General features: G+C 39.1%; 1 protein-coding gene across 1 annotated transcript in view; it reads right to left on the reverse strand.

Moving 5' to 3' along the window:
- IMPG1 (interphotoreceptor matrix proteoglycan 1) overlaps window positions 1–9,952 on the reverse strand; it is a 99,725-nt gene extending 89,773 nt beyond the window's left edge. Inside the window, exon 1 of the mRNA XM_065402223.1 lies at window positions 9,886–9,952. Coding sequence (XP_065258295.1) covers window positions 9,886–9,952 — 67 coding nt within the window. The remainder of the gene's footprint in view (window positions 1–9,885) is intronic.
- Between the last annotated feature and the right edge of the window lie 4,639 nt (window positions 9,953–14,591).

Consider the following 14,591-nt stretch of genomic DNA (forward strand, 5'->3'; position numbering starts at 1 on the left):
AGAGACAGTGTTGACACATGATGACATGCGTGATATTGATGTGAGTGATTTAGGTGATGAACTGAAAGCCCTTTCTAGATACATTTCAGCAGGATCAACTCCAAAGGCTGTTCTGGAATATATGTGCACAAATAAGATGACCACCCTCTTTCCAAATGCTTTTCTTGCTCTGCGCATACTTCTAATACTTCCTGTAACAGTTGCCAGTGGAGAACGCAGTTTCTTCAAATTGAAATGAATAAAAACACATCTATGCTCCACAATGACACAGGAGAGGCTGGTCGGCCTTGCAGCCATCTCAATAGAGCATGAGCTGACCCAGACTGTGGACCGTCAGGAAGCAGTTCAAATCTTTGCAACCAAGAAGGCATGGAAAGCACCACTTTGATTATTCAAACAGATAAAAATGCCAGTGTTTACTATGCAAACAAGGAAAGTTAAATTTGCTGTTCAGGCATTTGAAAGTTAAGTATTACTTAACATTTTTCAACAAGGCATTTTAAGTTGTTAGTTCTCCTTTTTTGGGGTAGGTAGCAGAGCAGTACCATGAGAGTAGCAGAACAGGAAGAAGGCAGAATTGAGACCTTTCAAAGTTTTGGCCCAAGCGAGGGGCGGGGGCGTCATTTGAGCTCTCCACCTCAGGTGCCAAAATGTTGTGGGCCGGCCCTGAGTGTCAGGGCCCCCCTCATCTGCCCAGGTGGCAGGGACAGTAAGCATGGATCATCTTCTTTCCCTTAGGAGTGACAGCACGGGTCTCCTCCTTTTGGGAAACTGGGAACAAAAGGTGTGTCAGAAGGGGTCTCCCAGTCCTTATCACAGCATTTGGGGGGTGTTTATTTGCTCTGGCTGATGGACTGAGCCCACAAAAACATAGTATTTTGCTCGGGTCTATTGGCAGGGCCCCCAGAGTGAAATGTATGGTGCTGTTTATGCTTCTTGGTGCTATTGTTTTGGACTGTCTGCCAGCTCACTCAGATAACATATATTGGCTACCCTCGGGTCACATTTCCAAACTTTTGCTGAGAAACATGAGGGATAAAAACTGACCTTTAAAAAAAATTTAAAGTGAGAGTCTGTAGTAATCACATGATTCCAGGATCTGGGACCATGGGCACAGGCCTATAGTACATATGCTTTAATCTAACCCTGCGCTGGAGAATGGCCACTGTTGGCTACAGTGTATTTCCACAAACCTGCAGTGATTGCCTCATGGTAGATAATTTTGATCCTGTCTCAACTTCCCTCGCCAATTTTCTCCTCCCCCCCAAAATACGAAACACTCTAAGCAGGTTGGGGGGCAGTAGCCAACACAGAGATCATGGCCCAATAAATCTTATCATAGAATCATAGAACCATAGGTTTAGAAGAGACCCAACACCTTGCCCAAGATGTAGGATTTGTTGTGTCTAAACCAGGGGTTCTCAAACTTCATTGCACCGCAGTCCCCTTCTGACAACAAAAATTACTACACAATCCAGGAGGAGGGACCGAAGCCTGAGCCCCGCCACCCTGGGTGGGGGGACCAAAGCCCAAGCCTCACTGCCCTAGGCCGGGAGGCCAAAACCAAATCCCAAGGCTTCAGCCACAGGCAGGGGGCCTGTAACTTGAGCCCCACCACCCAGGGTTGAAGCCCTCGGGTTTCAGCCCTGGGCGGTGGGGCTCAGGCTTCAGCCCCAGACTGCATCAAGTCTAAGACAGCCCTGGTGACCCCATTAAAATGCGGTTGTGACCCATTTTGAGAACCACTGGTCTAAACCATCCAAGACAGATGGCTATCCAGCCTCTTTTTGGTTAAGGGAGTACAGTATGGAGCCACAATCTTTAGAATGTTCCAGAATCCATGGGATTTCTGTCCTTGAGAACCCAGGAAAGCTGTGGTTTTGGTCTGTCATCTCTAGCTGCTCCATAGGATGATTGGGTGGCTTTCATTATTTACTTAGGCAAAATTCCCATCAAAGTCTGGAGGAATTGTCTTACTGTAATACAATTTTCAAATGAGACAATGTATTGCTGAGGCCATTTTCCTTGTATGAATGAATGACTGATCCAATTTCATAATTAGTAAAGAAAAATCCTGAGAGTCAAGAACATGTATTAAAATAAAACAATAGAAGAGTTTTTGATGATTTATTTCCAAATATGAAGTTTACAAAATGACAGTCTTAAAGCTCTTGATTAGAAAAAAAAATTATTTGCAAAACACGTTTTTTTTTTAAAGCAATGGCTTTAAAATGGATAAGCAAAGGGATAGTGAACTAAGTAAGGGCAACTTGATTCTTCTCCCCCAGGAACCTCTTTGGATTAGCATTGCAGTACCAGACATCACTGTTTTCACTCAACAGTGCACAAGTTGCTTTGGAATTTCAGTGAATGGGAAGGAGTTCATTTCCTTAACTGAGTATCCCTAAGGAACTTGACCACTGACATACTGCTCCCCTTCCCCAAATTTTTGTTCTCCCTGCTTGCCTACACAGATGTCCTTGGTTTTCTGACATCCGAAACCAGATGAAGAGAGGGAGAGATGGAAACTCAAACACCAATCACCGAAAACAAACGCTGAAGCAGACAGACTGGAACAGAATTTCTCCAAGCCTATTCTGAGGGTGTATAACAGGCCAAGAGAACCTTCTTCTCAGAATCCATAGCATCTGCCAAATCCCAACCTAAGGAGCTAGTCAGGGTGGAAAACTGCTTCATTAACACTGACTGCCTACAGTCGACAGCCAAGTCTACGCAGCATCATGCTCAGTGAAGAACAATCCTCCTACTTTGCTGTAAAAGATCACACATGTTTGGGAAGGTTCCTCTTGTTGCACAGATCCAAGCCTATACACTGACCAACAAACATCTCATCTTCAGTCCGAGTTCACACATTCACTCTACAGGAAGTATTGGTCACGTTGAAGAAATCTTGACTTAAGACCAGTGAATCTGGACCCTGCCCTTCCTGCCTGGTAAAAGAGAATCATGAGTGAGTGGGTCTTTCCTGACACAAATAACCAATGCCTCATTCAGGAAAGGAATCTTCCCTTCCTCCTTCAACCAAGTGCAACCAGCACTGAAGAAATGCATCCTGGGTGCAGCAAATCTATTCAAGCCCTGCCCAGTATAAAACCTTCCATTCCTGAGTGAGTTCTTAGAGAAACTAGCCAAAGGCTTCCTATGAGCTCATCTAGCTGAAGCCAGTACCCAGGATCCAGCACAATCTGGTTTCAGGCCAGGACATGGGCCAGAAACAGCATTAATGTCATTGGTGGATGATTTCCTAATGTTAGTGGATAGAGGACAGACATCCATTCTCATTCTCCTGGACCTCTCTGCAGGATTTGATACTGTTGATCCTGAGGATACTGCTGCCCCACCTGAGAGAGGTGGCAAGGGTCCTAGCGAATGCTCTATAATGATTCGAGTCCTTCCTTGAGGGCTGCACCCAAAGGACAGTGAAGAGACACTCCACCTCTGCCACTAGGCTCCTCATTTAAAGAGTGCCTTTAGTATCAATTCTCCATACCAGTGGCTCTTGACCTTTACAGACAACTGTACCCCTTTCAAGAGTCTGATTTGTCTTGTGTACCCTCAAGTTACACCTCACTTAAAAACTTACAAAATCAGACATAAAAACACACAACTGTCACAGCACACTATTACTGAAAATTGCTTACTTTCTCATTTTTACCATATAATTATAAAATGAACCAATTGGAATATAAATATTGTTCTTACATTTCAGTGTGTAGTATACAGAGAAGTATAAACAAATCACTGTCTATGAAGTTTTAGTTTGTACTGACTTTGCTATTGCTTTTTATGTAGCTTGTTATAAAACTAGGCAAATATTTAGATCAGTTGAGTACCTCCTGGAAGACCCCCGAGAACCCCAAAGGGTACATGTACTCCTGGTTGAGAACCACTGCTCTATTCAATGCTATTCAGCATCTACATGCAGCCACTAGGAGAACTGAGAGACAACATGGGGTCAAATGCCACCAATTTGCAGATGACATCCAACTTTTTCTATCCTTTGATATGTACAAGCACCGCCAAGATAGTTCATTGCTTGGGGAAGATCAACTAATGGGTGAAGAGAGCAGCTGGTTGAAGCTGAAGTAAGATGATGGTTATGCTGGTTGGCAGAAGAAAGCACTTTTAGGAGTCCGAAGCCATGGTGTCTAAAAGATAACCTAAAGCTCTGGGATAAGGATACCAGTCCTTAGGCAAATGGAACTGTCCACTGCAAAGGTAAAGCTTACCTGTGCAGGAAATAGAGCTTTCTCAGTCCATGAATCTGCAGTGAACTTCTACAGGAGCTAAGAACCACAACAAACCTCACTACATTTTGTTCCACTTTAAGGTCCTTGACATAGCCTTTCTAAGAGAAAGGAAGGATGGTGCAGAGTTTAGGGTGATAGATTGGGACATGGAGTCTTACATTCAGTTCTTTGCTCTGCCACAGCCTTTCAGTGTGACCTTGGGTAAATCACTTAGTCTTTCTGTGCCTCAGTTCCCTTTTGGTAAAGTGGGGATAACAGTACTTCCCTAATACATTAAAGTCTGTGAGGCACAAATGGGGACCTCAACTGCATTAGGTATAAGCACTTAGCAATTTTGTGAAAATGTAGGAGTGCTCTTTGGTGATTCTCAATATGGTGTTTAGATCTGGCACTGTCTGTCCCATAATTGTGGTGGAACCCTTCACTGTAGGGGTCACTCTGAGTAGCTGACCTAGCCTCCCCACCTAGGGAAAGAGAAAAGAAGCCCCCTTTTTAAGTGTCACCTAACTTATACTTAAGGGTCATTAAGAGGCAATGCCGAAGTGAACAGCCTTAATGGCTCTAGCCTGCTCTCCTGGGGAGTACTGAAACATGTCTGAACAGAATGGGTTGGACTGAGGGACCCATGGACCCTGAGGAGGATCTGGGCTTGCTAGGAGAATGTAAGTTGATTCTGTTCTGTTCCTTTAATGTAAGAGGAAAATCTGTCTAACTTAGCCTGTAGTGAAACGTAAGAGTAGGTGAAACTAAAGACGTGTCAGATCTTTGTTGTTGTGGAATCCCTTCTTCTCTAATGCTTTGTTCCCACTATTTAATTTAAAAAATTGCTTTAATAAGGGTATTTATTGGTCAATATCATAGGTTCCTGAAGGTGCCTGAAACCCAGTCTGGCCTGCAAGGTGGTAAGTGATATTGGGCCCTAGTCTAAGATGCCAAGATTCCACCCCAAGACAGATAAGGCCTGAAGCTGGGAATGGGCAACAGGGGATGTCGCCAGAAGCAGAACAGAGAACTGCCAGAAGCTGGGAACGGGCGACAGGGACGGATCATTTGATGATTACCTGTTCTGTTCATTCCCTCTGAAGCACCTGGCATTGGCCACTGTCAGAAGACTGGATACTGGGCTAGATGGACCTTTAATCTGACCCAGTATGGCCATACTTATGTTCTTATGTAAGGGGAAGAGGCCTTCAGAGAGGGTGCCCTTAGAGAGACCAGAAAAGGGGTAGAGACACAGCTAGTCCTGTGTCCATGACAAACGTGTACATATAATTTAGGGTGGGAAAAAAATTAAACCCCATAACAAATACACCAGAATGCATATACAGTTTTTCTCCTGAGAAAAGGATGAGAGCACACGAACCACACATGACAGAAGTTAGTCTGGTTACTTAATGTCTGACTAGAAGGTGCTAAGATACCATAGTTACGAGGGCACTGTAAGAACTTGTGCAGAACATACTAAACCCAAATATGGCTTTCTAGGATGTGGAGAGTAATTTGGGTAAAAGTCCCTTCACTGTGGCCTTTAACTTAGATCCTTCAAGGGGAGACAGCCTTTTATTGGTAATAAATATCTTGTTCTCTAGAGTCATCTCTATTGTTTTTCTCTTAAAAGCTATCTTGTCTAAGTATTTATAATGCACCAATCACCATAGTATCTGTGTGCAAACCTATAATACATGTGCTACTCCTGTTTAATATTCATTGACAATACTAATATTTTATTACATATATTTAACTTTGGAGTTAAGTCAAGGAATAATAAATATTAAAAACCATTCCTAATTAATTCACTATTTTTGCATTCAAAGTAACCTGAATTTTATTTTTTCAGTTGTTTATAAACATAAACAGGGAAGCTACGGTCCTTAATTCAGCAAGATGAATTTTTATTTCATAGATGAACTGTGGAATAATTCTGATGAGTAAATCTGGCATTCCCATGTTTTGTTTCTTTGAATTTTTTAATGATTTCCCCCCCTTCCTTTGGCATAGATTTGTTTAACCCTTTTCTCAAGGGCAATTACAGTAACAAAAATCTGCAACAGTTACTGTTGAATTGGCACAGCTCAACGGGAAGGGATAAGTCAGAATGAATTAAAATGATTTCACAGAGCACACAGAAAGCCATTGTCTCCTAAAGAATGACTGTGAGTGAATGGCGAATACTTGTCTACTTAAAACCCCCCTCAAACTTAGCAGCCTTGAGCACTGTTATGTAGCTTGCATATATTCTTTCTGACTGAAAGCAGGGTACAAAAGTACATATACATAATTTTAGGAGATCCTGCTTTAACTCAAAGCCTGTCAACATTTTCATTGGTGAATTTGTATTTTCAGTGCTTTGTAACTCATATTCATTCTAGGTTGAAATGAAGCACACACTTTGTGTTGGGTTTTGCTTCTGTGTTAAAAAAGGTTTGTGCCAGCTTAGTGGTAGGGTAAGACATAAAATGTGAGTTCAAGTTCAGTCTTTGGATCCTCCTAAGACTAACAAGTTCTGGAGCATTGTTGAAGTTCTGTCTACTCAACCCATGAAGTCCCCTTGTATTCCTCTCTAGAAACCCCCTTTGACATGTGTAGCCTTCTTGGTTGTTGAAGATCTCACAGCAAAATTAGATGGGTAGGGAGAAAATAGAATAGCTCAGAAAACTAACTCCATTTTTTTGGCCACCTTGAAAATAACAATTTAAGTTTGACAATTCTGTGATAGGGGGAAAAAATCAGCAACTAGTTTAGAGACTATTAGTGTTCTGAAGATTTTTTTTTTTAAAGGAAAAAAAGTTAATTTGCATTTGAGCCTTCAATGTCCTAAGAATGCTTAGTATCTCCAACTATACATGTATAGCAGTTGCACTGTACAGTATACTGGAAGGGCCATGAAAGTTCTGAACACATCTAGATTATTTCCGCTATCCACTAACACCCACTACTTGAATTTAAGTAGTTAGGGTGAGATTTTAAAAGATATTTAGGTGCCTAAAGATGCAAATAGTCAAGTAGTGGGATTTTCCAAACCACCTAAGCACCTGAATCCCCTTGATTAGGCACCTAAATACGTTTGAGGTTCTGGGCCCTCGGCACTTCTGAGAATCCCATGAGCCACCTGTCTGCATCATTGAACACCTAAATACCTTTGAAGTCAATGCATGTATATTTGAGAGCAGAATTTAATTTTAAAAAGGTTTTACTATACAATATTAATAATGAATATGTACGAGAACAAAAATAATCCCAATATGTGTGTAGACATACATTATAAACATTGGGGGGGGGGAATTTTTCCAATTATTATTAAAAATGAATGTATATAACAAACTACTGCCCGATAAACCAACAAAAGCCAGGAAATTCCTATAATCTTTGTCCCTAAGTATTGCAATAATATTTGATCAAACTGTTGTTTGCTGCTATTTATTTTAAAGAATTAAAATTAGTAGAGATGAAAAAAATCTATTTAATCATTTAGTCCTTTCCCTCTTTAGGTGCAAGATGATCCCTAGATATTATCTAGCGTGTCTTCCACAGGTATTATTAAATGTTCCAGTAATGGGATTTCTATTAAATCTCTTGTAGAAAACGCTCACAAACCAGTCTGGCACTTTGTTAGGAAGTTTCCCCTAATATTTAGCCTAAACTTCTCTTTGTAAAATGCCATCCAATTATACCGTTATCAGATGTATTGCAATATCTAGGTACAAGAAATGATAAGCCAGAATATTCAGCTTTACTTTTCATTTAATTTCTTTCTAGTTTTATAATCACAATTGTACGCATTATTGATACCATCATTAGTGCATTAATAATAACACAGAATAAGTTTCATCTTATAATTTTGTAAATGCATGCCTTAAATACAAAGGCAATGCAGCTTGGTAAATCTTTTTTTCATTGGATTTATATATTCACTCTCACTCATCCCCTTTCTGCCGTACTTCCAATTGTTAAGTGATTCATTGCAATTATTTATGTGAAGTGAAAAGGTAAAGCGGCACCATATGAATTAACTGCAACTGGTGCTAGCACTTAGCTGACCCATTATGTTTTGCCAAGGTAAAACATCCTCAGTACTTGGATGCACTAAATGTTCTCCATAGCTGTATGTCTATATTTCAGTGAGATAAACCAATTATTTAAAAAAACAACAAAATCTGCAAACAGAAAAATGGTAATAGTCTTTGCTGCACAAATAAAGTTTTCTAAATGTTAACAGCAGACTAAAGAATGCTGGGGCTCTCTCTTCCTCTACAAACATTTAAATACAGATGGAAATGCTCTTTTTCTGATACTGCCTGATCTCTGCATTTAACTAACATGACTAGGACTGAAAGAAAGTAAAATGAGTTAGGCCATTTATGAATCCCTTAGGCAAAGTGTAAAGCAATAGCGACCTGGGATTTTAATTAGATGACATAAATGTCAAAGACAGACAGAAAAGTTAGTAAGCAATCTAAAAAATAACATAAAACAAAGACACAAAAACCCCAAACCAAAAATGAAATCAAACAAACAAACAAACAAAACCTGGATAATTATGGAATAAACATGGGGTTACCTGCACTGTACACTTTTATCTGCCGGGTAGTCCCAGACATCTAATAATAAAGTTGTGGCCTGATTAAACCCATGTCAAATGTCCCCATCCTTCTTTCAGTATAGCCAGACAAACAAAAAACCCAACAACCTTTTGTGATAAGAATAAAATCTGATGTTTTTTTCCCTGTATGTAAATGAACAAGGGGAAAAACACATCTTCATGTTTGTTTTTGTTCTTATTCATGCTGAAAAATTGAAGAAAGACTTGTGAACTTTTCAATATGTCTAAAGGAACAATTGTTAGTTGCTTCACTGAATACAGAATAGTTGTCTCTGTTCTGTCTCGCTTTTATTTTTCCTAAAGGCTTACAAATCAATGCTTCCTTTTATTTTTTGTAGGAATCTATTCACTGAAACAGATTTTAAATTTGTTACATGCCAGAAAAAAGTACTATTATGATTTTTTTTTACATTTTTCACTAAATACTTAGGTCAGCAGATGTATTCTTTTTCATTTTTCTTTTATAATGTTTATATTTTTCTGCTTGTTCTGCTGTACACATTTATCAGTAACGTAGTCCTTATTTGTATTGCTATTTTCTGTTTTTTTGGCAGTATTGTTTCCACCTACAATATTTGTGTATATACTAGGAGTCTTTTAAGTTGGCCATGACAATGTCCAGTAAAGCCAAAAATACACTGTTGCTTTCTTTTCAGTTCAGTAACAACGAATTCTCATTAAGAGTACAATCATTTTCTTATGCATTCACTTCAGCTATTTTGCCCCTTCTACGTAATTCGTAATTGTTCTTTCATCTAGAAACATAAATAAGTAAATAAACTAAAGTGCATCTTTTACAGAGAGTTTAATGCTGAGTAAACCTACATGATACAAGTTAAGTCAATATTTTCTTAGGGTAGCCTGTCAAGTTAACAGTATCACTAACCTAGATTTTTATAGCACCCACTTCTAGGCAGTGACTTTTATAGCTAGGGAAAACAACTTGACCTTTCCAAAGATTTTTCAACTACGACACTAAATAAATAAATAAAATCATTTTACATGTGAACTTACCTTTGCTTCCTTGAACTTGGAGAGCAAGACAAATGACCAGAAATATTAATCCAGTTTTCAAATGCATGCTGGCAATTCAGAACGTTCAAGGATTGTCATGCAGGAAATATGACTAGTTTAGACTGGCTAACAGATTTCTTTTTAAGAACTAAAATCCCCAAACTGCCTCGTATTCCTACTTTAAGAAAATGCCCAACAGTTTGAATTGTTTTGAATCTCAGGCAAAGAGTGAAACAGGTGCCAGAACACAGTTACTGAACAAACCCCTCAAACACACACACTAGTAGTCCAGGAGACTGAAAGGGGGACTGGAGTGGTAAACTCCTAAATGTGACAAGAGTGACGAAGTTTAAAAAAAAAGCCCAACAGTGTCTGTTTCTGGAATAATCTGTTTATCTACTGCTCAGACATAATCCCTCTTATGGTCCAGCTGGAAGAGCTGTCTTCATCTTATTAGCCTTCTGGAGTGGCATCTGTCAGCCCCAGAAGACTTCAGTAGCACCATAATAAACAACAGAAGCCTCTTCTAGTGGCCATTACCTGTAAATTTTGGTCATTTGGACATTCCAGTAATATGGCATGTCAGCAGAGGTATTGCAAAATGATGGCGATTGTATTATTTCTTAAATGTCTGACCATAACAAATGGTGAACTTCCTTTGAAGAAGATGACTAATTGCTTGTCTGAAAGAACTGTGACTGTATGGAGCTTTTCAGCAGTGTTTGACTTGGGAGCTCTTCTCCTTTCTCACACCACAAAGTTTGCTTTTGCAATATTTCTATCAGAGCTCTGATGATGGACAATCCATTCTGTTACACTGGTAAAATGCCATGACTCAACAGTAAATTGCTGTAGCAATCAGGACTGGAACAATCTGATTCCAAATGAGGAACGGGGGAGGAGGGAGGTGGTTATAGGGAGAGGAATAAAAAAGGGGAGGAGGGAAATAGCATTTCAAGCTCTAGCTCTATCAGGCCAATGAGTGAACAAACTGTTACAAGCAGTTCTTTTACAGTTATATAAATAAATATCCCCATTACATAACATTTGGTAGGCCCTTTCTTATATTTATGTCCTATATTTGCTACATTACTTTCAAAAGCATCTTGTAAAGTTTTGTTAATCAGGGAGGGCTGCCAGGTGAGCATTTGCAGCTGTCTGCCCTATTTAGAGATTTAAGTGGTGACTGTACTGTACAAACAGAGGCTATTTGCTGGCAGCAAGAATCCTTCTAGCTCTGCATGTACAAGTTGCTTTAAGAACAACCTTCATCTGAACCTGGTCAGTGTTCTATTTTTACCTGGGATTTAAACAATGGCAAAAGAAAACAAAGATCACCCTCTTCTAAATACTTGGAGCAATTAGTACAGGGACATTGCTGGGACCAAAATTTGACCTACCTTTCTTTTTTCCCCTTATCTGTTTTCAAAACCCCATAGTAACTTTTTATGTTGTTTTCAGAACAAAAGTTTTAACTGCCTTCTTAAAACAAAGAAATCCATGCCATCAGCACAGCCAAAATGAAGGATGATCTGGATTTATACTGAAGGACTTTTGCATGGAAGAACATAATTAACCTTTACACGAATATTACACCTCTCATATCTGGATTGAGATGCTTTTCAAACTATAATCAAACCTATCAAGAACTCTGAAGAGCCAGCTAAGTTTTAGCAAACCTTACTTAAAAGATGGATAAAATGAGATATAGGGGAAGAGAGTCAAATATTCAAAAATATCATCTGATTTTGGTTGCCTCAATTATTTCCTAACTTTTGTAAGTGAGGGGGATTTTTCTGAGGTGCTGGGTACTAAGAACTCCCATTGACTTTCAATGAGATTAGGCCCTTATGTGCTTAATTCACTTTTGAAAATGGGACTTAGCTGCCTAAATCACTTAGACCCAGATTTTTAAAGCTATTTAGGTGTTGCTGCACTCACCGTTGCAATACCTAACTAGTTTAGGATTCCGAATCTTTTTCTCAAAGGGGATTTAGGCACCGAGGAATAAATTTCATTAATAGTCAATAGGATTTAGACTCCTAAATTCCCTTTGAAAAAGAGATTTAGGTTCCTAAATCACTTAGGCTGTGCAGCACTGAATGTAGCAATACCCAAACCGCTTTAAAAATCTGGACCCAGTAACAATAACCAATATTAGAGGACACTTTTGAAAGTGTGGGCCAAAGAGATTGGCCAAAGATCACACTATGAGTCATTAGCAGAGCTAGGGACCTAGAATCAGGAGTCTTTCCTCCTTCCCCCATTAGATAACAATCCCTTCGTGAATAATGGAAGAATACATGTTTAGTAATGAAATATATTTTACTTTCAAGGTTTTACAGCCATGGATAGAGAATGGATTTTAAAAGAAAGAAAACACTTAAACTAGCACATTTAATTTAAAAGAATGTTGTTAAAGGAAAATATTAGGCTATGCAGCAAGTTTGTGACTAAAAATTATGCTGCTGGGATCTGAGTATAGTGAGATGATCTGTAAATCATGAATATTTCAAGTTGTTTTCCGTCAAGGCTAGTACCTTTTACATATTTCCTTTTAATTAGAAAACTTTGTAACTAACCTTGATAACTGCTACAGTCCAAGCAAACAATAATGATAAACACTCATTATAGCTAAAGCAATACTATCAAGGGACCATTCCATCTCTAAGTACTGCTGTGTTTAATTATGGGTCACTGTTAATTAATCTGGAAGTGATTCTTCTAGCTGGTTTGCTGTCAACAACAATTATACATTCTTAAAGAGGCAAAATCTTTTTTTGATTCTGGCTGAAATTCAATAATGCATTAAAAATATGCCAGGGAGGCATGGAAAGGGCAGTACTGCAAGCTGAAGTATCCATTCAGACAAGATAAGTGCACATAAATGGGTAAAGTAGAGTTATTAATGGTTAGTGCAATGAATCAGTGCATATATCTGAAAGAATACACTAGTTGTGCTGTTTAAAGTAAAACTTCCAACTGACAAAAGACTGTTTCCTTCCTTTTCTTTCACAAAAACTGTGTTTTAGGAAAACCTTACATCAGGCACAGGAGAAGTTTTCATATGAGACCAGTCCTTTAGAGCGAACCATAGCTTGTCTCTGTACAGTGAACATACATTTTTAAGTGGAACTCTTGGAGACATTTTTCACCTTTAAATTCTATGATCCTACAAATCAATAAAGCACATACACAGTCTTTCTATGGGCGGGTTGTTTTCATAAACAAGCCTTATCCTAACTGGAGTTAGAATTTTGTAAGTAGTAAATAAAGAGTTTGCAGTATATCGGAAACTACCTGAGCCAGGAAGTGGTAAGTTTAAATTTGAGAAACTACATGCTCCATCCCATGAGCATGATAACAGCGGGAAAGCAGCAGTACTGCTCTGCTGGAAGTAAGCAAGGGGAAAACAAACTCCTTTCTAAGTTATCTAATAATTGTTCTGATGACTCTGCTCTTTAATGTTTTGACACTGATTTGTATAGGAGCAGAACCTAAATATACTGAGACATTTCTGCTGGTGATTTGGCCAATTACATTCTTTTCCTTTTTAATGCTATACCACTTCAGAGAGCTGTACCCCAGTTCTGGAAGCATATATTAGTATTACATTATTTACACTGAATGGGAGGAGACCATATCCTCAGTAATATTATGTGCAGTGAGATTCGGGATGGCTCTAAGAAAGCAGGGTCACCTTTTATGCGGTACCACAACGTGTGCAAAAATGACACAAAGTCCATCAGCATCAAGGTAAAAAGCTGGGAGGAGTGCGAAGAATCCCGTCCAATTTGGAGGGAATATCTGGCACTGGGTGCAGCTCAACAGGAAGCGGCTTTGATCCAGCGGATGGAAGCAAAGCGAGAAAGAAGAAAGCAGCGTGTTGTAATCTTGGACTCTAACTCAGACAACATATGGATCTGTGAAATTTGTAACAAGCTGTGTCGTGCTCGAATTGGACTTGTCAGCCATAAGCGGATTCTTCAAGCACCTGATTATACCTCTTACGCGTATACCATGATCCAGTTTGGATGGACGGTTGTCGATGATGCTAATGATTTACGTTGAGCAGGGAGAGAAGAGGAATTAAGAATGGAACTGCAGGAGTAGCACCAGACTTGTCACAGCTGCTCACAGGACTAAAAATTCATGAAAAGCTTCTGCAGGAGCAAAGAGACCAATGAGAAGTGGAAATGGACTAGTTGGTTATTTTCTTCCTGGCCCTCTATTAATATTATCACTATTAAGTAACATTTACATTTCATTATTTACGTTTTGCTTTCTGCTTGCCAAAGCCTAGTTCCTGGCACTAAGTGCTTGCTGGTTTAACTCCTTCACCATGATGATCATCCATTGTTTTTGCACTTCCTCTAGCCTTTTCCACTGGATAGTATTTCCTTGTACTTTTGTCTCTACTCTCATTCAGCCATCACAGTTTTCTTCTCCTTTCCACTGAAATAAAGAAAGAAAATCATGTTCTCATATAACATATTCTCATAGACAAAACAAAATATTTGTGAAGTGAAAAAGATTAAGCCTCATTTAAAAATACCTCAATTTTATTTTTTATACTTAGATGGCCCTCTCCCTTTTTTCCTTTCTGGTATCTCTCTAAAGTGGCAATGAGCAAAGGTGATCGCATGAGTGATTGACATCTTGAAACTGAGGAGATCTAGTCTCTCTTCCAGAAAGAGCTAACTAAC

Source organism: Emys orbicularis, chromosome 3 (assembly GCF_028017835.1).
Source record: "Emys orbicularis isolate rEmyOrb1 chromosome 3, rEmyOrb1.hap1, whole genome shotgun sequence".
NCBI classification, from domain to species: domain Eukaryota; kingdom Metazoa; phylum Chordata; order Testudines; family Emydidae; genus Emys; species Emys orbicularis.